Genomic DNA, 24,178 nt, shown 5'->3' on the forward strand with positions numbered 1-24,178 from the left:
AGTGAGCATTTACCATGCATCAGGCACTGTTTGAGTTGCTGGACATACGTGATATCATTTCTGGTCTAGGAGGTAGGGACTATGAATATCTCAGTTTTTCAGGAGAAGAAACAGATACCAAGGGGCATTCCAGTGCTTGTAAGAAGGCAGCTGGCCTGACCAGGCAGTCCACTGCAGGCTACGATTCAGGCAGGGCGCCCGGGACACGCCTCGCCTAGCGGCTGAGCAGACGATAGGAGAGAGATTTTGGCAAACATTTCCATTACAGTATTTTGCTCTTCATGTCTTTAAAATCTTGGGTGGATCCCCCAGCTCAGTGTTTGTCTCTTTTGGTACATCTTGTGCACTTGGTGACACTGGAGCTGCCATTTACAGCCTCTCTGCTTCAACGCACACTGTAAGGAGGTCAGTCTTTTTAGAGGCTTTGTCTGTGGACAGCAGCAACAACAACAACAGGAAGAGGATTGTGTTTATCATCGGTACTTAGCACATCTTTGTACCCGGGGCTTTTTAATGCTAATATAGACTGCTTTAAATATGCCTATATATACATGCATGTGTGTGTGTGTGTGTGTGTGTATATGTATGTATATGTACGTATTTAAGGGATATGCCTATGTATACATGCATGTGTGTGTGTGTATATATGTATGTATGTATATGTACGTATTTAAGGGATATGCCTATATATACATGCATGTGTGTGTGTGTATATATGTATGTATATGTACGTATTTAAGGGATATGCCTATATATACATGTGTGTGTGTGTATATATGTATGTATATGTACATATTTAAGGGATATGCCTATATATACATGCATGTGTGTGTGTGTATATGTATGTATATGTACATATTTAAGGGATATGCCTATATATACATGCATGTGTGTGTGTGTGTGTATATATATGTATGTATATGTATGTATTTAAGGGATATGCCTATATATACATGCATGTGTGTGTGTGTATATATATGTATGTATATGTACGTATTTAAGGGAATAGAGTTGCAGAAATATTCCTCCATTCCCTCTTGCTTTAGTGTGGTGGAGTAATAGGTACTAAGTACATAATAGGTACATAATAGGTACTAAGTACAGGTTTGCGAGCTGAATGGCCTGTTGAATTCTTGGCAAAATGCACCTGAAATTACATTTAGCTCTCTAATTAGTTTACTCATCATGTGGGATGTCCTCTTTCCTGCCTAATTGTTTTTGAAAGGCACATTCCTGAGGGATGACTTCAGGTGACATCCCGAGCCTCTGGTTTTATTTTCTGGAAGCACACCTTTGTCCAGAGTTTCTTTTCAGGACTCCAAATTAGAGTTTTTGTTTCTGTTTTAGTTTTACACATACACACGAGACTCACATTTGATTTTTTCCTTGTCTTTTTTTTCTTCTTTCTTTCTTTTTTTTTTTTTTTTTGAGACAGATTCTCACTCTGTCGCCCATGCTGGAGTGCAGTGGCGCAATTACAGCTCACTGCAGCTTAGAACTCCGGGGCTCAAGCCATCCTCCCACCTCAGCCTCCCGGGTAGCTGGGACTATAGCTACATGCCACTAGACCTGGCTATTTTTTGAAAAAAATAAAAACTTCTCGCTATGTTGCCCAAACTGCTCTCAAATTCCTGGCCTCAAGCAATTTCCCTGCTACGGCCTCCCAAAGTGCTGAGATTACAGGCATGAGCCATCCTTCTTAGTTTTGAGAATAGGTCAGTTTTGTGAAATATGTGTGTCTTTTCTTTTTTCCTTTTTTTTTTTTTTTTGAGACAGAGTCCCGCTCTTATTGCCCAGGCTGGAGTGCAGTGGTGCGATCTCAGCTCACTGCAACCACCGCCTACCGGGCTCAAGCAGTTCTCCTGCCTCAGCCTCCTAGTTTTGTAAAATACGTGTGTCTTATTCCAGGAAGCAGTGGTGCAAGTGGGAGTAGGTGTCCATTTAAATGAGGTCTCCGTATGGCACCAGCAGTCAGGTGCTCAATGAGGAGCATTTCTTTGGAAACAAAAGAAAAACAAAGTGTTTATTAGGATTAGAAGAAGGCCCCAGAAAAAGAATTTCTCTCTCTGACATTTTCCTACCCCTCTTTCACCTGCCCAAGGCAGGACTCTAATCTGATTGTGGGTCTAAGACCTTCCTTTCAGAGAAGGTCCTGCCCCGCTCACGCTGGAAGAAGGAGTGCCGCACAGAGAGGCCAAGGAGAATCTGGACGGACGGGCCTTGCAGGGTTTCCCACCCAGTCTGTTAGCATTTGATCATGCTCTTTTTGTCCAGTCACATTTCTCCATGGTTGTTCAGGCTTCAACCATGCCTATCCAATGAAGGTTCCATAAAAGGCCCAAGAGGACAGGGTAGGAGGTTCCAGGTAACTGAGCACATGGAGGCTCACAGGAAGGTGAACAAAACTCATTCCTGTGCCCAGAGGTTGGAGCACTCCAACTCCACGCGGGCCCTTCCAGACCTCACCCTGTATGTCTCTTCATCTGGCTGTTTACTTGTACTTTTTAAAATGTGCTTTGTAATAAACTGGTAAACCGAAGTCTTTCTCTAAAAACGCTTTGGGTTTTATGATCGTAACTTGCTAGAGCAGCTCACAGGACTCAGGGAAACACATGAATCTGGTGGGTCAGAAGTTCCGGAGGCCTGGACTTGTGCTGGTTAGAAGGAGGGGAGGGGCTTGTGGGAGTGAGTTCTCACCTGTAGTTTCTTGGGCCATCTCTGGGTAGACAGCATCAGAACTGAACTGAATTGGAGGTCACCTGGCTGGTGTCCACTGCACAACTCATTGCTTGCTTGGCGCGTGGGGAGAAATCCCCACACATTTGGTCACAGAAGTCTTCTGTGGTGATTGTTGCTGAGGGAGAGAACAGGAAAAAGCAAACTGAGTGTTGTTTTTTTTTTAGACTTTCACAAAGATTCATAATTGGGAGCCTAGTCTCTGAGTCCAGACGGCATCCAGTCAAGATTTCTAGAGTTGAGCTCAGAGCATCCTTAGATGATGGAATGCAGACAGCAGTTGTAGTTTGATGCACCTCCTGGTTTGCAGCTGGAATATTTTCAGTTATGGCACTGGATGTTCCGGTAAACTTTTTTTTTTTTTTGAGTCGGAGTCTAGCTCTGTTGCCCAGGCTGGAGTGCAGTGGCGCAATCTCAGCTCACTGCAACCTCTGCCTCCCGGGTTCACGCCATTCTCCTGCCTCAGCCTCCTCAGTAGCTGGGACTACAGGCGCCCGCCACCACACCTGGCTAATTTTTTATATTTTCAGTAGAGACAGGGTTTTACCATGTTAGCCAGGATGGTCTCAATCTCCTGACCTTGTGATCCACCCACCTCAGCCTCCCAAAGTGCCAGGATTATAGGTGTGAGCCACCACGCCCGGCCCCAGTAAACTTTCTCAGTGGCTCAGACAACAGCAGGCATGCAGTTTGTCCATATGGTTGTTGTTGCGATTTCTCTGAAGTTTATATCAAGTGGTCAAGTTTAGTTTGTTAGGGTTTCAGGAAAAGGGAAATTTTGCTTTTTAATGATTCCAAATCGGAAGAGCTGCCATCTCTGTGATTTGCTCCACTCAGCCATTCCAGTCTGCTGGCTTTGGAGAGTCCAAACTGTCCAGACGTGGAAGGGTCCCCACCCCACTGCCCCAACGCAGCACACCTGCTCTACCAAAAAGCAGCCAGACTGCTTCTTTAAGTGGGTCCCTAATTCCATTTCTCCTGACTGGGTGAGACCCCCCAACAAGCATGTCTGGGCTGGCAACAGGTCAGTACCCCCCTGGGATGGAGCTTCCGGAGGAAAGAGCAGACTGCCATCTTTGCTGTTTCATAGTCTTCACTGGTGATACCGCCAGGCACAAGAAAAACTGAGGCAACTAGGGTTTGGAGTGGACCCCCAGCAAACTGCAGCAGCCCTACAGAATACTGACCTGACTATTAAAAGAAAAACAAACAGAAAACAAAACAACATCAGCAAAAAAGACCCCACAAAATTCCCATTCAAAGGTCAGCAACCTCAAAGATCAAAGGTAGATAAGCCCACAAAGATGAGAAAAAAATCAATGCAAAAGTGCTGAAAACTCAAAAAGCCAGAGTGCTGCTTCTCCTCCGAATGACCACAACACCTCTCCAGCAAGGGCACAGAACTGGGCTGAGGCTGAGATGGCTGAAGTGACAGAAGTAGGCTTCAGAAAGTGGATAATAACAAACATTGCTGAGCTAAAGGAACATATTGTAACCCAATGCAAAGAAGCTAAGAATCATTATAAAATGATACAGGAGCTGACAGCCAAAATAGCCAGTTTAGAGAGGAACATAACTGACTTGATGGAGCTAAAAACACAACATGAGGACTTCACAATACAATCACAAGTATCAACAACAGAAGAGACCAAGCGGAGGAAAGAATCTCAGAGCTTGAAGACTATCTTTCGAAATGAGACAGGCAGACAAGAATAGAGAAAAAAATAATGAAAAGGAATGAACAAAACCTCTGAGAAATATGAGATTATGTAAAGAGACTGAAGTTACAACTGACTGGGGTACCTGAAAGAGACAGGGAGAATGTAACCAAGTTGGAAAACATACTTCAGGATATCACCCAGGAGAACTTCCCCAACCTAGCGAGACAGGCCAACATTCAGGAAATGCAGAGAACCCCGGTAAGATACTCCATGAGAAAATCAACCCTAAGACACGTAATCATCTGATTATCCAAGGTCAAAATGAAAGAAAAAATGTTAAGGGCAGCCAGAGAGAAAGGCCAGGTCACTTACAAAGGGAAGCCTATTAGACTAACAGCAGACCTCTCAGCAGAAACCTTACTAGCCAGAAGCAATTGGGGGCCAATATTCAACATTCTTAAAGAATTTCCAACCCAGAATTACATATCCAGCCAAACTAAGCTTCATAAGCAAAGGAGAAATAAGATCCTTTTCAGACAAGCAAATGCTGAAGGAATTCATCACCACCAGGCCTGCCTTGCAAGAGCTTCTGAGGGAAGCACTACATATAGAAAGGAAAAACGTACCAGCCACTACAAAAACACACTGAAGTACACAGACCAGTGACACTATGAAGCAATTGCATAAACAAGTCTGCAAAATAACCAGCTAGCATCATGATGACAGGATTAAAGTCACAAATAACAATACTAACCTTAAATGTAAATGGGCTAAATGCTGCCAATTAAAAGACACAGAATAGCAAGCTGAATAAAGAGTCAAGACCTATCAGTGTGCTGTCTTCAAGAGACCCATCTCACGTGCGAAGATGCAAATGGGCTCAAAATAAAGGGATGGAAGAAAATTTACCAAACCTGTGGAAAACAGAAAAAAGCAGGGGTTGCAATCCTAGTTGCTGACAAAACGGACTTTAAACCAACAAAGATTTAAAGAAGACAAAGAAGGGCAATTACATAATGGTAACGGGTTCAATTAAACAAAAAGAGCTAACTATTATAAATATATATTCCTAATACAGGAACACCCAGATTCATAAAGCAAGTTCTTAGAGACCTACAAAGAAACTTAGACTCCCACACAATAATAATTCAAGACTTTAACACCCCACTGACAATATTAGACAGATCATTGAGACAGAAAATTTGAAAAGATACTCAGGACCTGAACTCAGGTCTAGATCAAGTAGACCTGATAGATATCTACAGAACTCTCCACCCCAAAACAACAGAATATACATTCTTCTCATTACCACATGGCACATACTCTAAAATTGATCACATATTTGGAAGTAAAACACTCCTCAGCAAATGCAAAGAACTGAAATAGTAACAGTCTCTCAGATCACAGCAGAATCAAATTAGAACTCAGATTAAGAAATTCACTCAAAACCACACAACTACATGGAAATTGAACAACCTGCTCCCAAATGACTCTTGGGTAAATCATGAAATGAAGGCAGAAATCAAGAAGTTATTTGAAACTAATGAGAACAAAGAGACAACATACCAGAATCTCTGGGACACAGCTAAAGCTATGTTAAGATGGAAATTTATAGCACTAAATGCCCACATGAAAAAGCTAGAAAGATCTGAAATTGACATCCTAACATCATAACTAAAAGAACTAGAGAACCAAGAGCGAACACAACCCAAAGCTCAGAGGGAAACTGAAGGAGATAGAGACATGAAAAACCCTTAAAAAAAATCAGTGAATCCTGGAGCTGGTGTTTTGTTTTGTTTTGTTTTTTTGTTTTTTTTGTTTTTTTTGTTTTTTTTTTTGAGACAGAGTCTTGCTCTGTTGCCCATCCTGGAGTGCAGTGGCACAATCTTGGCTCACTGCAAGCTCCACCTCCTGGGTTTACACCATTCTCCTGCCTCAGCCTCCCAAGTAGCTGGGACTACAGGTGCCCACCACCATGTCCAGCTAATTTTTTGTATTTTTTAGTAGAGATGGGGGTGGGGGTTTCATCGTGTTAGCCAGGATGGTCTCAATCTCCTGACCTCGTGACCCACCCATCTTGGCCTCCAAAAGTGCTGGGATTACAGGCATGAGCCACCATGCCCAGCCTGGAGCTGTTTTTTTGAAAAAAGAAAATAATAAAATAGGCTACTAGCTAGACTATAAAGAAGAAAAGAGAGAAGAATCAGATAAACAAAATCAGAAATGATAAGGGCGATATATCATCACTTACCTCAAAGAAATACAGACAACTATCAAGAATACTATAAACAGTTCTATGCACATAAACTAGAAAATCTAGGAGAAATGAATAAATTGCGGGACACATACACCCTCTCAAGACTGAGTCAGGAAGAAATTAAATCCCTGAATAGACCAATAACAAGTTCTGAAATTGAGGCAGTAATAAGTAGCCTACCAATGAAAAAAAGCCCAGGACCAGACAGATTCACATGCTGAATTCTACCAGAAGTACAAGGAAGAGCTGGACTATTTCTACTGAAAGTATTCAAAAAAATCAAAAAGGGGGGACTCCTCCCTAACTCATTCTATGAGGACAGCATCATCCTGATCCCAAAACCTGGCAGAGATGCAACAAAAAAAGAAAATTTCAGGCCAATATCCTTGATGAACATTGATGCAAAAATCCTCAATAAAATACTGGCAAACTGAATCCAGCAGCACATCAAAAAGCTTATCCACCACAATCAAGTTGGCTTCATCTCCAGGATGCAAGGTTGGTTCAACATATGCAAATCAATAAATGTAATTAATCACATAAACAAAACAAAGACAAAAACCACGTGATTGTCTCAATATGCTGAAAAGGACTTTGATAAAATTCAACATCCCTTCATGTTAAAAATTCTCAATAAACTAGATATTGAAGGAACATACCTCAAAATAATAAGAGCCATATATGACAAACTCACAGCCATATCATACTGAATGGGCAAAAGGTGGAAGCACTCGCCTTGAAAACCAGCACAAAACAAGGATGCCCTCTCTCACCACTTCTATTCAACATGGTATTGGAAGTTCTGGCTAGGGAAATCAGGCAAGAGAAAGAAATAAAGAGTATTCTTTTTTTTTTTTTTTTTGAGACAGAGTCTCGCTCTGTCGCCCAGGCTGGAGTGCAGTGGCCGGATCTCAGCTCACTGCAAGCTCTGCCTCCTGGGTTTACGCCATTCTCCTGCCTCAGCCTCCCGAGTAGCTGGGACTACAGGCACCCGCCACCTCGCCCGGCTAGTTTTTTGTATTTTTTAGTAGAGACGGGGTTTCACCATGTTAGCCAGGATGGTCTTGATCTCCTGACCTCGTGATCCGCCCGTCTCGGCCTCCCAAAGTGCTGGGATTACAGGCTTGACCCACCGCGCCCGGCCAATAGAGAGTATTCTAATAGGAAGAGGGGAAGTCAAATTGTCTTTGGAGATAACATGATCCTATATCTAGAAAACCCTGTCATCTTGGCCCAAAAGCTTCTTAAGCTGATAAGCAACTTCAGCAAAGTCTCAGAATACAAAATCGATGTGCAAATATCTCTAGCATTCCTATATACCAACAACAGACTAGCAGAGAACCAAATCACGAATAACTTCTATTCACAATGGCTATAAAAAGAATAAAATACCTAGGAATACAGCTAACAAGGGAAGTGAAGGGCCTCTTCAAGAACTACAAACCACTGTTCAAAGAAATCAGAGAGGACATAGACAAATGAAAAAACATTCCATGCTCAGGGATAGGAAGAATCAATATCATAAAAATGGCCATATTGCCCAAAGTAATTTATAGGTTCAACGGCATTCCCATTAAACTACTATCAACATTATTTACAGAATTAGAAAAAAACTATTTCAAAATTCATATGGAACCAAAACAGAGCCCAAATAGCCAAGACAATCCTAAGCAAAAAGAACAAAGCTGGAAGCATCATGCTACCCAACTTCAAACTATACTACTAGGGTGCAGTAAGCAAAACAGTATGATACTGGTACAAAAACAGAGGCATAGACCAATGGAACAGAATAGAAAACCCAGACATAAAGTTGCATACCTATAGCCATCTGAGCTTCAACAAAGTTGACAAAATAAGCAATGGGGAAAGGACTCCCTATTCAATAAACAGTGCTGGAATAGCTGGCAAGCCATATGCAGAAAATTGAAACTGGACCGCTACCTTTCACCATATACAAATATTAACTTAAGATGGATTAAAGATATACATATAAGATCTCAAAGTATAAGAATCCTAGAAGAAAACCTAGGAAACATCATTCTGGACATTGGCCTCAGGAAAGAATATATGACTAAGTTCTTAAAAGCAATTGTGCCAAAAACAAAACTTGACAAGTGGGACCTAATTAAACTAAAGAGCTTATGCATAGCCAAAGAGACCATCAGCAGAGATTTTCTCCCATCAACAGAATAGGAGAAAATATTAACAAACTGCATCCAACAAAGGTCTAATATTTATAATCTATAAGGAACTTAAATAATTTAAAACAAATAACCCCATTAAAAAGTGGGCAAAAGACATGAACAGACACTTCTCAAAAGAAGACATACAAGTGGCCAACAAACATATGAAAAAATGCCCAACATCAGTAATCGTCAGGGAAATGCAAATCAACACTATAATGAGATACCATCTCACACCAGTCAGAATGGCTATTATTAAAAACTCAAAAAATAACAGATGCTGGGGAGGCTGTGTGGAAAAGAGAATGCTTATACACTGCTGGTGGGAATGTACATTAGTTCAGCCACTGTGGAAAACAGTTTGGCGATTTCTTGGAGAACTTAAAACAGAGCTGCTGATCAACTCAGCAATCCCGTTACTGAGCATATATCCAAAGAACACTAATCATTCTACCAAAAAGACACACGTGTCTTTGTTCATATGTTCATTGCAGCACTGTTCACAATAACAAAGACACAGAATCAGACTAGGTGCCCATCAACAGTGGACTGTATAAAGAAAATGTGGAACGTGTACCATGGAATACTATGCAGCCATGAAAAAGAATAAAATTGTGTCCTTTGCAGCAACATAGATGCAGCTGAGGCCATTATCTTAAGCAAACTAACACAGGAACAGAAAGCTAAATACCACATGTTCTCACTTACAAGTGGGAGTTAAACACTGGGTACTCGTGGACACACAGATGAAAACAATAGATGTTGGGGACTGCTAGAGGGAAGAGTAAGTAGGGAAGGAGGGGCGAGGGTTGAAAAACTAATTACTGGGCAGTGTGCTCAGTACCTCAGTGACAGGATCAGTCGTACTCCGAACCTCAGCATCCTGGAAGATACCCAGGTAACAAACCAGCACATGTACCTCCTGAATCTAAAATAACAGATGAAATCATATTTTAAAAAGACAATATGAAGCGCAACAAATTATTTTGATGGGATATAGACTTTTTGTTTCCCAGGCAGATGCCTAAAAAAGTAAAGAAAACCCTTCATAACGTGGGAATTCTCATAAGGGATCAAAGGCTGAAAGAAACGGCAAGACCTGTTGCATGTGTATCAGGTTAGACAAGGAGAAGCGACTGCAGAGAATAGCTGGCTATGTGGCGAGGTGCAAGGAAGGCCTGTTTGCAGGGAATTCTCTGGTCAACAACTCCCCATCGAAGAATGTTCCTTTCTCCTGGAGAAAGGAGGGCACCTTTCACATGGGAGTTTTTGTCTCCTGTTTTCTGGGAGAGAAGGAAGATCAGAGTGCCCTGGCTGCACCTGCTGTTTTCAAGTTGCCTTTGGCTTGAGGCAATCCTTCTGTCAAAGTGGCCTATTTTGGGGTTGAATGTTCTGCCACTTTTCACTGGGATTGGAGTGTGTGTGTGTGTATTTGGGGGGATTGGGGGCTTGAGTTTGGCGGCTCTGCCAAGACCCAGAGATCCAGGCAGATGGAGGCCCCACCGTCTTGTCACATCACCATCTCAGCACGTGGCTTCAGGGTCTCCCCGACGAAGAAGGAAGCCAGGCGACCTCACATCTACTTTGCTGTGCTTCAGCCAAGAGGTAACCCACTTTACTTTTACGTGCAGCCTGCTCATCGGAATTAGCCACATGGCCCCGAGCCAGCTGCAATTGAGGCTGGAATACGCGATCTTCCCCAGCATCTGGGAGAGGAAAATGAACATGGATCATCGTCTTGGCTGTGGTGGCCAACAAACGTTTGGGACAGAACTTGACTGTGGGGGCGCCAAGTGGGAGGCGAGTGTGATGATCCGACGGCTTCACTTGTGAGCTCTTGTTCGTGATAATATGGGCTAGACCCAAGCCCTGGGCTCCAGGACAGGCAGTCTGCTGCCTTTGGCTAACTTTTAAGTGCAGAGGTGCTGGGCTTCTCCGCAGAGGGGCGGGCACTGCTGAATCACCGTGGTTTTCCTGGAGAGAGGGTCCTAGGAGGGGATTCCGGCTGTTCCCCTCCCCACCTGAAGTAAAGGCTGTTCTTCCCACGGGAGTGCTCCCGGGGAGGAGCCGCACTTAACCCTGGGCTTCTTGTCAGAGCTGTGGTTTGGTGAAACCTGGATCCTGGAGCTGCCCTGGGAAGCTTCTGTCTCCAAGATTCACACCCAGGTCCGGCTGCTGCGTGGCTCCCGACGTATCACAGAACCCAGTCTCCTTCTTCTGGCGGGCCGTGTCTGAGTTTCTGCTTTAAGCTTCTGGTGCTTTTCCCTGCAGCCTGCTGCCTGTTGCAACGTGTGCTCACCTGCCGCGCTTCGCTTCTGCGTCTGTGCTCACCGGCTCATCTCCTTCCTGCTGGGCGCCAAACACACACCCACCCTTTTATGCTGACCTTCTGTCCCTTCCTGCGTTTGCCACCTCCTTGCTTCACACTGACTTTGAAACAGTGTGTCTGGGCTCCATGTTACCTGCCTGCTCCCTGATCTAGCCTAGATCCTGAACGCCAGCCGTCCCCTCAGCTCTTCCTCTCGGGCTCCTTCCTGCTGACACAATTCCTGCTTTGTCTCCCCTTCTTATCAAAGGCCCGACCTTCATTTGGGGGCACTGCCTCCCTCACCAAAGTGCCTTCCTGGACATCCTAGAGCAGCCTACTTCACCAGGTTGTAATTTACACCACAGGTCCCCCTCGGACATTGCCAGTCTCCACGGAAACCTTGACAATGAAGCCAGTCTCCTGGGTTCTCATCCTCTCTCCCTCTGGGGACAAGAAGACTGACTGCAACAGTGAAGAGCCCATTTCTGTCTCCCTGGGCCCAGGCAAACTGCTGCCTCTGCCTCTGCTGTCTCGTGCCCTGCCTCATCTGCAAGAATGCTGCTCAGTGGGGCAGAGCACCTGCTTCCCGCATGACAGGAGGTGGGATCACCAGCCGCCGACTGGTGAAGTCAGGGGTCAACCTCAGAGGTCAGCAAGGCCAAACCCCGCTTTGGCACATGGAAGACTGGGGTCCTCAGTGGCTCATGAATCCCAGATGAGAAGGTGAGGGTGGCCTGCAGCCCAGGTGGTTCTCTCCGAGCGTGCAGTGTCCTCTAGGCACCCCTGCAACAGTGGCCTGCAGAGTTGTGTACGTGGAGAGGGCTCACACTCCAGCCCCAGACAGAACCCCATGTGATGTCATCATCAGGCTACAAGTTTGGGTTTTCAGTGCCAGGATCTGAGACAGGAGGAGACTCACGACAAGACAGAAGAGGGAGGCCCTGCAGGCAGGCAGCGCCCAGAGAGATTCCCCGCCGCGGACACCTGTGAGGGCATCAGGAGGAACATGATGACTGACATTCCTCCCTCTGTGTCACTTACCTTCCCTACCCCCAACCCTTCGTCAAAGACCCTTACACAATTCTTCTTCTTTGTTTTTTTTTTAGACACAGTTTCGCTCTTTTTGCCCAGGCTGCAGTGCAATGCAGTGATCTCGGCTCACTGCAACCTTCGCCCCCCGGGTTCAAGAGATTCTCCTGCCTCAGCCTCTTTAGTAGCTGGGATTACAGGTGCCACCACCACGCCCAGCTAATTTTTGTAGTTTTAGTAGAGACAGGGTTTCACCATGTTGACCAGGTTGGCCTTGAACTCCTGACCTCAGATGATTTGCCGGCCTCAGCCTCCCAAAGTGCTGGGATTACAAGCGTGAGTCACCAGACCTAGCCTCCACAATTCTTTTAGTGGAGATTCAGGGACAAAGGATAGGGACTGGCTCCCAGATTCCAGGTTGTGACCAGCAGCAAAGTGAGCAAGGGGACACTAGAGAATCCTCTGCTGTGCCGAGGTCTTCGATAGAGGAAGTTGCCTTGCAAGGAGATGGGAGGGATGCTGTGGGATGGGCTGAGCCATCTGGTTGGATATGAAAGGAAAGGGCCTGGGGACTTCCAGGCAGAAGTCCCTGGAGTTCCTCATTTGCGTCTGGTCATGCATCGAGTTCCAGGGCCGTGGCTGGTAGGAATGGCCCCCATGCAGGTGCTGGGGGTTCCCCTTCTCCTTCAGAGCTACGTGGAGGTGTGGTGCCAGTTGGTGCATGCTCTACCATATTTAAGTACCAGCAGAGTAAAACAAGAATGAAAGGGAAAAGAGAAGACATGAATTATTTCGTTTACGCTTGATAAGCGCAGGATCCTATTTTAATACGACACAACTTATGGATATGTGTTTTTATTTTCTTCAGTATTATGTCACTTGCTTCTAAAATACTTCTACTAACTGGGGGCTAAGAGAGTAAAACTTAAATGTATTGGGCAGCCAGAATGCAAGCGAGGGAGAAGTGAGGGAGAAAAACCACACTTTCTGACCTGTGCTCTGACAGGGAGAATTTGCCTGGTACACTCAAAACAAAATGCATCTGCAGTCAAATAACTTCGAGACACAGAGGATGTCACTGGAGGCTGAATCCACACGTGTCTACACTCCCTTCTCCCTGAGCCACAGAGCTCTGGCTTTATTCCAGGCAGCTGAGTGCCCGGCCGAAACTTCATGTTTCCCACCCTACCTGTAGCTATGTGTGGCCTTATGACCAAGTTCTGGCTAATAAGACGTGAGTTTAAGGTCTGGGAATGACCTCTGGGAAGGCTGTTTAAAGGAAGTTGCCTCAACTGGGAGGGTTACAGCTCCTCTCAGCCATCTCTGAGCCTGGGATGTGGATGTGATGACTAGACCTTCTGCAGCCATTTTGTTCCTTGAATCAACCACAAGTTTAGAGACTGCCTTGGGATGATAGAGTAGAAAGAGAGAAGGAGCAGGGGTTGTTGATGATTATGGTGCTGCCGGGACAGCCCTAGATTTTCAACCTCCAGTCTCATTTTATGTGAGAAGAAATATATTTCGGTTTTGGTTTCCCCACTGTTATTTGGAGTTTTCTGATGTATTCAACTGAACCTGATCCAAGAGATACCTGACACAGAAATCCCCCTTCTGGGAGACTCAGAAGTTATAGTAGCAAATTAAAGACAATAAGGGGCTTTATAATCAAGAAACCTATTACAGGCAGAATTCTAAAGATGTCCCTGGAGGACTCCTGTCCCTTGGCTGTTCAATCAAATGTCATTCAAGGTACGGCTGTGACAGGACGTTGCAGATGTAATTACGGTTACTAACCAGCTGACTTGAAGATAGGGGATCATCCTGAAATATATCATTGGTCCCAGTGTGAGTCATTAAATACAGATTAGGAAGCAGACGAGTCAGAGAGATGAGGCAGAAAAGATGAGAGAATATGGCAGATTCAGGAGTCAGAGAGATTTCAAAGGTGAGAAGGATTGGATGCACCCATGGCTAGCAGCCAGCAAGGAAATGGGGGCCTCAGTCCTACAGCCACAAGGACCTGGATACTTCCAACAACCTAGATTCTACCCCAAAGCCTCCAGATCAGAGCCCAAGCCATCAACCCACACCTTGATTTTAGTCTTGTGAGACTCAGAGCAGAGGAACCAGCCGAGCTACCCAACTTCCTACCTACAGAACAATTAGATCTTACATTTGCATGACTTGAAGCCACTAAGCTTGTGGAGATTTCTTTCAGAAATAATAGAAAAATGAATACAGAAACCTGGTCACTTTCACATAAAATATTAAACTTTTGGCAAAATAACACATTTGGTAAAAAATAAAACTGTACAAAAAGAACTATACTGAAAAATCAGCAAAAACCCAGCCCTGCCCTTGCTGCCTGCAGTCACACTTTCTTCTCTTAATTCTTTTTTTCTGATATTAACTCCGTATCTCTAAAAAATATTGCTGTATCTAGATTTATGAACACAGTCATTGCTTGTTAACTTTCTGTTATGAGACACTCAAATGTAGCTGCTTCATCCTTTTTCATCACAGTACAATTGCTTTAATATGTTTGTTTTTATTTTTTGTTTCTTTGGGTTTTTTGTTTTTGTTTTTGTTTTTTTGTTATTTTTGAGAAAGTCTCGCTCTGCCGCCCAGGCTGGAGTGCAGTGGTGCCATCTTGACTCACTGCAACCTCCGTCTCCCGGGTTCAAGCGATTATTGTGCCTCAACCTCCAGAGTACCTGGGACTACAGGCACCTGCCACCATGCCCAGCTAATTTTTGCATTTTTAGTAGAGACTGGATTTCCCCACATTGGCCAGGTTGGTCTCGAACACCTGACCTCAGGTGATCTGCCCGCCTCAGCCTCCCAAAGTGCTAGGGTGTGTTACAGGTGTGAGCCACCACGCCCGGCCACAATTGCTGTAATATGAATGAATTCCACCTCCAGCATTGGCCTGACGCTTGCGGGTGTGCTGTGATCCCATCTCTTTTCTTAGTCCATATTATAAAATGTCCCTGTTTGGTAACTTGCATAATTTACTAAACACATATCTTTTTTTTTTTTTTTTTTTTGAGACGGAGTCTTGCTCTGTCGCCGGGGCTGGAGTGCAGTGGCCGGATCTTGGCTCACTGCAAGCTCCGCCTCCCGGGTTCACGCCATTCTCCTGCCTCAGCCTCCCGAGTAGCTGGGACCACAGGCGCCCGCCACCTCGCCCAGCTAGTTTTTTTTTTGTATTTTTTAGTAGAGACGGGGTTTCACCGTGTTAGCCAGGATGGTCTCGATCTCCTGACCTCGTGATCCGCCCGTCTCGGCCTCCCAAAGTGCTGGGATTACAGGCTTGAGCCACCGCGCCCGGCCACTAGACACATATCTTTATTTCCAATCCTCCTTCAGGCACCTTCTACAGAGTTTTCCTTCATTCTAGAATCCCTATCCCCAGGTATCCCTCTTTCCCATCCACCCCCCGACACACACACCACTCCTCTCCCACTCTAATCTGGTCTGGGTGGTCTCCAAGTTATGTAACCAGCGGGTTGTCATCCTGAGGTGTCTCTGCCTCTCTTTTGGCATCGATTCATTGTTTCCTGATTCCTGTATCTTTCTTATTCTTGGCTTGTGCCACCATTTTTGAGGAAAACATCCTCTAGGAAGTTCTACAAAAAATAATGCAGGATGTATTAATGTTTTAGGTTCTTTAGGTCTAATATAGACATGTTTATGCCACTGAAATGGTAATTTGGCTGGTTATAAAAGTCTGAGGGAAGATCACGTGGCCTCTGCATTTGGAAGCACTGCTCTGCTGTCTCCGCACCGGGGGGTACTGCTCTGCTGTCTCCGCACCGGGGGGCACTGCTCTGCTGTCTCCGCACCGGGGGGCACTGCTCTGCTGTCTCCGCACTGGGGGGGCACTGCTCTGCTGTCTGCACCGGGGGACACTGCTCTGCTGTCTCCGCACCGGGGGGCACTGCTCTGCTGTCTCCGCACCGGGGGGCACTGCTCTGCTGTCTGCACTGGGGGGCACTGCTCTGCTGTCTCCGCACCGGGGGGCACTGCTCTGCTGTCTCCGCACCGGGGGGCACTGCTCTGCTGTCTCCGCACTGGGGGGCACTGCTCTGCTGTCTCCGCACTGGGGGGCACTGCTCTGCTGTCTCCGCACTGGGGGGCACTGCTCTGCTGTTCTCAGCACTTGGATGTTACAGCTCACTGTACTCCAGCTGGAGGCACAGCTCCAGTGTTCTCTGCATCTGGAAGGAAACATTCCAGTGTTTTCTGCAGGGGGAGGCCCTTGTTCCATCCTTCTGTGGATGTGGAAGGCACTGCTCTGCGTGTGTGTTTGGGGGACACTGTTCTGCCGCTCTCTGCTCTCCATCATCTTCGTCTGCAGGCACAAACCCCATCTTCTGCTGCGGAGCCGCTGCCCCCCGCCCTGCCCCCCGCCCTGTGCAGGCTGAGGTGCCGCTCCACAGCTACTCTTCCCTCGGAGTCCGTGCTCCCCGTTGTCGGCATTGACCTGGGACTGCTTGGCGGTCCTGTGTATTTAGAGGCTGCATTCCCTCTTCGCGCTGTACGTGGAACGCTCATGACCCACACTGTTGTATTGGGAGGCAGGGCTCCCGTGCCCATTGCACTTGGCTGTCTCTGCTGCTCTCTCACGTTCATCTGGAGTCACTGCTCCCCTGCCCAGTGCATTTGGAAGGCACAGCTGCCCTGTCCTCTGCCTTCGGTGGAACTGCCCCACTCCACTGTGCGTCTCCACGGGTCCCTCGACCCCTGCATGTGGAAGACACGGCTCCACTCTCCTCTACCTTCAGAGGCATTTCACTGTGTTCGGCCTTTGGGGACCCCGCTGCATTTACCCTGTGGTTTGGTTTGGATCTATGTCCCCTCCACATCTCACAGTGAAATGTAATCCCCAATGCTGGAGGTGGGGCCTGGTGGGAGGACTGGATCATGGGGACATACCCTTCATGGATGGCTTAGCGCCGTCCCCTTGGTAATGAGCGAGTTTTCCCTGTGAGTTCACACGAGATCCGGTTGTTTAAAGGTGTGCCGCACCTGCCCCTTCTCTCCCCTGCTCCTGCTTTCGCCATGTGATCTGCCTGTTTCCCTCCACCTTCCGCCAGGAGGGGAGGCTCTCTGGGCCCTCCCCAGAAGTTGAGCAAACACTGGCACCTGCTGTGTGTACGGCCCACAGCACCGAGGGCCAGCTACATCTCTTTTCTTTTCTTTCTTTTTGTTTTTGAGGCAAAGTCTCGCTCTGTCCCCCAGGCTGGAGTGCAGTGGTGTGATCTTGGCTCACTGCAGCCTCAACCTCCTGGACTCAAGTAATTCTCCTGCCTCAGCCTCCCGAGTAGCTGGGACTACAGGCGTGAAACACGACGCCTGGCTAATTTTTGTATTTTTACTAGAGACGAGGTTTCACCATGTTGGCCAGGCTAGTCTCAAACTCCTGACCTTAAGTCATTGTCTTCCCAAAGTGCTGGGATTACAGGCGTGAGCCACCGTGCCCAGCCTCTTTTCTTTATAAATGGCCCAGTCTCAGGTAGGCCTTTATGGCAACGCAAAAACAGCCTAACATACCCTGTGTCAGAGGCTCTGCCCACAGCCCTCCGCGTTTGGAGACACTGGAGCTCCTGTCCCCTGAGTTTATGTGGATGTCACTGATCCAATGTCGTCTGCATTTGGAGCTGCTGTTCCACATCCTATGCTTCTTTATTTCTTTGAGACAGGATCTTACTCTGTCACTGAGGCTGCGGTGCAGTGGTGCATTCAATCATCGCTCACCATAACCTCGAACTCCTGACCTCAAGCGATCCTTTCACTTCCCAAGTGAGTCCTGTGCTTCTGGAAGGAATGGCTCCAACACTCCCTGTCCTTCTAATGCACTGCTAATCCACTCTCCTGTGCATTTGGGGGGTGCTGCCTCACTGTCGTCTACACTTGGATGCCACTGCTCCACTGCCATCTTGATTTTGAGGTCCTTTCTCCGCTGTCCTCTGCATTTGGAACGATCAGCTGGAGTGAGGTGGGCGTTCGTGCAGCGGAACTGCTTTGGTCACTGACTTCATCTGTTTTCCTGCCAGCTTGGTAGTCCATCCCGAAGAGCTCCATGTAGACTTGCTGGCCCCCAGTAGTCCCCCAGAGCACCCCACAGGCTGCCCAGACCTTGGCAGGGAGTGTCTGCATCTCTCCACATGCCACAGTGGGTATTACACCCTAAATTCCAGCTGCCCCCCAAGGAGCTGAAGGCTTCCTGAGATATGTTCTGAGGCCCATCTGCAGCCTAGGCTCCTCCCGGCCACCCAGCTGCTTCCCGCCCCACCCCCTGTGAGAGCGTGGGGGGCACCCACTGTCTCCCACCCTCCTTTCTCATGCCTATTCCTTACCTGTGTGTCTTGGTCCCTGGGGCCTGGTGCAAAGGCTACTTATTCTCAGGGTACAGGCTGCGGTGGACGTGGAAGGTCGGGGGAGAGACGGCCACAGGCAGGGAAGGGATCCTGACGCCCCCTCACCAGCCCACATAGAAAGGTCAGGAACACATGAGGTGCGGGTGCCCCTGCCCTACAGGATAAGAGCTGTGTCCTGTGAGGGGGGCCCGCGCCGCCCTGGCAGTGGCTCTCAGGCCTCCTGGCAAGCTCACAAAACTCACAAACACTGAACTCCACTACAGGATATTAGAATCTGGGGGCTCTGGGACGTGAGCCAGGCATCCGCAGGTGATTCTGACGGGCAGCCAGGCGGAGACGTGGGGGTGAGTGATGAGCTCCCTTTGCAGCCCACCCAGAGAGGAAAGGCCTTTCCTTTCAAAGAGCCTCAGAAAGCAGCGGTCCAGGTCCTTCCTGCTTCCTGGGAGACGCCACGTGGATCTAGTTCTGAGAAGTCTGAGCAGTGGGTGTGGGAGCGCCTTGGGCTCCTGGGTGTCAGGTGTCCTATGTCCTCTCCATGGTCTGCAGAGAGTCTGCAGAATGTGCCAGTTGTGCAGGAAAGAGAACTGCTGCTGAGAGTGGGGCCCTGGAGGGCTGCGCCAAAGTGCCTGTCCTCGTCCTTCCATGCCTTGAACGAGGCAGGCGTGGGTGGCCGGGTCTGTAAGGCAGAGAATGTGGGTAGGAAGTTGGGGAGAAGACACGGTAGGGTCAGGTCTCTGGCTCCTCTCAGTGTGGAAGATGGGAAGCCAACGCCGCCTTCCCCTGGCCTTCCCATTCTCCCTCCTGACCCTTGGGGGCGGCTCTTGTCCTGGCTCGGTGCTCCTGGCCCTGCCTCATCTCGCTGTCACTGTCCTTCGAGGGAGTCCAAGCTGCAGAGCAGGGCGGGGCAGGGCAGGACCATGGCACGGGCCCCAGCTGCCGGACCTTTGGCCTCCAGGGCCATCTAGCCTCGCAAAGGCATCCTGGGTGTCTCGCCACACTCGCCACTCACGACAACTTGCGGTCAGCTAATCCTTGACCGTCTTTCTGTTTCCACAAACAGTTGTGAGTCTGGGAATCCTTGAGTTGGCCGTTTCATCCCTCCTGCCTCCCTCTCGGGCAGTGGGTGTGAGCCCCATTCCAGTTTCTCCACATCCCTTCCAGGCCCCCTCCTGCCATCGGGACCGCACACTTCCCTCCTCCCGGTTCTGTGCAGTAGGCCCTGCTGATGAGACTGGTCTCCAGGCGCTGAGCAGGGCAGGCTGTGAGCAGAGTAGGTAATGGGCCGCCAGGACCTTCCTTCAGGCTTCGGGTCTCACGTTTCCCCCCAGCGTGGCACCCCCATCCCAGACTGTCTTTCGTCTTTCGTCTTTAGGCCTAGCCCCACCTCCTGCTGGGCCCCACTGAAGACAAGCCTCTGCTCTTCCCTCCTGGGACTCCCAGAACTGTGTCGGGGACAAAGGGTGCAAGTGAAAGTCTGTCTGTTTCAGTGTCAGTGCAGAGCTCCTGAGCATCTGAGCAGGTCACATCAGGAGACTCCGGGGGCCACACAGGGCTCGGGAGAGTTTGATGGACAGTGCTGCTGTGAGGCCCCCAAGAGGCAGAAACAGACACGTGGCCCCTCCAAAGGGGGGACACCAGTGATCTCTCCTTCCACTGAATGTGGGGGAAGAGACTGAAGGGGAGAAGGTGTCAGGTTAGGCCCAGTGGCTTTTAGCCAACGTGTGTCCACTGTCTTTCTAAGTCCAGTTCTAGGGGTGCTCCGTGATGCTACCAGACCACACGTGGCCTCAGCAGCCTCGAGGTTCTGCACACCAGGCTTCTGTCTCTGCCTCCTCCCCAGGGTCAGGGCTGCAGGGCCCCAGGGAGACGGGCAGCTGATGCCGGTGTCAGGTGTGGCCTGAGCCTAACCCTGAGACAAGCCCTCTGCTCACCTGGGAGAGAGAGGGCAGCCAAGCAGGCTCTGGCCAGTGAGGAGATCTGGGTCAGGCTGGAAGACGCTGCTCTCCCATTTGACACAGAGGCCATGGAGGGGGGCAGAGGGGACTCACCTGGCCACAGACCATGGAGAGGGGGGAAGAGCACTCACCTGGCCACGGACCATGGAGAGGGGCAGAGGGAACTCATCGAGGGGACTCACCCGGCCATTGAGAGGAGGCAGAGCCTATCCCGTGGGCCTGGGCTGCAAGGACTGAAGTTTTTAGTGGACCCGAAGCCTTCCTACAGCAGCTGTTTCTGGAGGATCTGTTTGATTGTGGCCTGCTTTTTCTAGAAGCTCACGCTGCCACAGGGAACCAGAGCACAGGCACCCCTGCCTGCAGGGCCCCTGCCCTCCCGACTCTGACCACTTCTATCAAAGCTCCCTGAGGCCCTGATGTCCCGTGGCCTTCTAGTCCCTGCCAGGTAGCCGTGGTGAAACCTTACCGGCCCGCCGTCAGCGTCATGGGGACTCTCGACACTCTGCTGAAACCCTCACACACTCCCACACTTGGGTAGCCTCCGTTTGGGTTGCCTCCCGTCCATACTGCTTGGAGAGGCTCATGAAGAAGGTCCCAGGGCTCACTGAAGAGTCTCTTCCCTTTCCCACCCCAGCCACCTCACCCTCCCCCGCCAGGCTCACTCACCACAGTGGCACAGAGTTTTAGTTCAGGGACTCACCCATTCATTCTTCTTCTTGTTAAAACATCTGTTTGTTTATTTATTTATAAACAAGGTATGAGACGGGCTAATTTTTTTGTTTTTTGTATTTTTGGTAGAGACAAGGTTTCACCATGTTGGCCAAGCTGGTCTTGAACTCCTGGGATCAAGCGATCCACCCACCCCAGCCCGCACAGTGCTGGGATTACAGGTGCCTGCCACCAACCCAGCTAATGTTTGTATTTTTAGTAGAGACGGGGTTTCACTACGTTAGCCAGGCTGGGCTGGAACTCCTGGCCTCAAGTGATCCGCCCGCCTTCGCCTCCCAAAGTGCTGGGACTACAGGCGTGAGCCACTGCGTCCACCCAGGGGTTTTGGTTTGTTAATTTTGATGACCCTTATGGGGAACAAATCTTATCTTTAAATGTATTCAAATGATGTGCTTTTCCAAAGTTTCGAGACTGGAAAATATGCTGGGTTCTGTGTCCAGGGCTGAAGAGGATGTGACGGTGAGTAAAACTCAATCCTGTCTACGTGGGGGAGACAGACAAGGAAACGGGGAATATGGGGGCAGGTGTCACATTAAGGGATGCCTTGAAAGGACCCCTCACTCAACCTGGGGGTCCTAGAGAAGGTGACCACTGAACCAAGCTTAAAGGATGAGCAGAAATTGGGTGAACGTGGAGGCTGGGGATGAAGAAGGGGAATCGTGAGCAGGGCCAGGATGGAGGGAGTGTGGTAGGGTGAGCCAAGGACGGCAGGAACTAACCAGGGGAACTGAGAAGGGCTCCAATGGTGGAGGCCCTGGAGACAAATTAAGGAGTCCAGTGTAGGAGCCGTTAGGAGGTTTGAAGCAGGGGAGCCTGGGGTCCATGTACATTCACGATGGTCCCTTCTGAAGCAATACTCAGGAGGGGTGCTGGAAGGCTAGATGTGGGCTGCATGCCAGACCGAGGGAGGAGAAGTCAGGCAGGGACTCACATTCTGGGAGCGTGGTGGTCAAAACGCTCCAAAATATTCCCAGAAAGGCATCGCAGAGGCCTGTTCCCCCAGGGCCACCACATGCCACAAGCTTGGGCCCAGCCGCTGCGCTTGCTCCCTGTAAGGATGTCACAGCCAGAGGGCCCTGGTGGACTGGGAGACCCCGCCTCCGGTGGGGACCACCAGTTTCCTCCCGCTAGGATGGAGAGTGTGGCCTGTGGTGCTGGCGGGACTCATACCAGACCACCTGGGAGAACAGGCAGACTCAGATCGGCAGGGCAGCCCTCCCTGCCACGTTGGACGAGGAGAGTCCGTTCGGCAGAGGAGGCCGACGCCGCCCCAGAGAGAGGGTCTGAGACAGACATGGGGCCCTCGACGGATTTCCCGTTCCAGGCTCTGAGCCCTCCTGAGGGCCCTTGGACTCCAAAAGTGCGCTTGTGTCTCTATAATAAATGCTCACGTTTCAAATCCCTCCGCTGACCTAAGTGGGTTTTCATTCTTGCCATCAAAAATGGTGACTAAGACGGTGGCCGTGCCGTAGCCCTGATGGTCTGGTAAGTGGGTCTCTGTCCCCTTGAATTGGTTTAACACTCATTCCCAGGGTATGGCATGGATAGCAGAGGCAAGAAAGAAGAGGGGCCTGACTTCTTGCCTGAGGTTTCCCTGAGAGTGTCTGAGCTTCTTGGCGGCCTGTTCCCAGTGTGGCTGCGTGAGGCAGCCAGAGGGGCCCAGGGGCTTTCTGGAGGGCAGAGTTCCTCCCCTTGCTGAGGTCTCCACCTCTGCCCCGTCTTCCCCACCTTGGGGCTGTGGGGTTCCGGGAACATCGATCTTCTGGAGATGGTGAGTCAGGGTGAGCACGTGGCCCCAGGAGATGTTTCCAGGGCAGCCGGGAGCAGCTTCTCCTGGTCAACCAAAGAATTCCCCATGGAGGTCAGAGGGTGCGGGGGTCAGCAGGAGCAGAGAAAGTGCAGGTATACCCAGAAAGATGGGAGGAAAAGGAGGGTCCAGGACCACCTTGGCCTCCCGTCCCCACTTCCAGAAGCCCTCCAGCTGGGTGACCTGCCCACCGCCAAGGCCCTTAGTGGCTGCCGCAGGGGCACCCATGCTTGTGAACAGTCGTCACCCGCCTGCGTGCTGGGCTTTTCCAGGGAATTCAGGGAGAGCAGTGGCTTCCTCGCCTCCTCTGCCCAGCTCCAAGGCTGGATCCTGAACCCCACCTGCTCTCCCATGCAGGGCTGGGGGTGGGAGGAGGCAGGGGCTGACCGGCGGATCTGATGATAAATTGTTTATCAGGATCCCGCTGGGGAAGGGGAGCTGTCGTGTCCGCTCCTGGCTTGGCTGCTAACTCAGAATAGTCCTTTCTTCCATGCATCTATTTCTCTGTCCGTTCAACAGGCAGATTCAGCATCTTCATCTGGCCCTGGGCTGAGGAAGAGGCTTGGTATGTTTTTGTTTATCCCAGGGGAAATCTTATCTTCAAACCACAGTGTTTTTACCATACACACAAATAAAAACAATAGCAGTAGCCAATGATTGGCTTAATTAGGACAATAATGGAGAAGAGAGAGAGGGTGGGAGTGGAGCACCTGGAGCCAAAGCGCTTATTTCCCAAGTCCCTGAGGGCTTTCAGCACTAACCAGGAAGCTGGGACCTGAATCCCCCACCGCTGGTGCGCTGGAGTCAGAAGATACAGAAAAGCCTAAGAGGCAGGTACTCGGGTGAGGGCTGTGTGCATCTTGCTGCTGATGGGGGCGTTAGAAAACCATCCCAGGGGAAAGCGTTCTTTTTAACAGCCTAAATTGGAGGGAGAAGGAGAAGGGAGAAGCGGTGAGGCCCTGGAGAGACCAGCTCTTCCTCAATGCAGCCTCTGGGGAACCAGGAGCCCCCAACATAGATACTGGGCTCAGGTGAGTCGGGAGGAAGGGCTGTGGGCGGGCCTAGGTGGGCACAGCCTGCACTGAGCTTCACAACACGGTCATAGGCAGTGTGGCCAGGGGCCTCTCTGC

General features: G+C 49.3%; 1 protein-coding gene across 1 annotated transcript in view; it reads left to right on the forward strand.

Moving 5' to 3' along the window:
* ZNF892 (zinc finger protein 892) overlaps positions 1 to 22,646 on the forward strand; it is a 50,188-nt gene extending 27,542 nt beyond the window's left edge. The window contains exons 6-7 of the mRNA XM_074010958.1: positions 21,645 to 21,700; positions 22,373 to 22,646. Coding sequence (XP_073867059.1) covers positions 21,645 to 21,700; positions 22,373 to 22,528 — 212 coding nt within the window. The 3' untranslated portion in view covers positions 22,529 to 22,646. The remainder of the gene's footprint in view (positions 1 to 21,644; positions 21,701 to 22,372) is intronic.
* Positions 22,647 to 24,178: the final 1,532 nt, after the last annotated feature.

Source organism: Macaca fascicularis, chromosome 13, assembly GCF_037993035.2.
Source record: "Macaca fascicularis isolate 582-1 chromosome 13, T2T-MFA8v1.1".
NCBI lineage: Eukaryota > Metazoa > Chordata > Mammalia > Primates > Cercopithecidae > Macaca > Macaca fascicularis.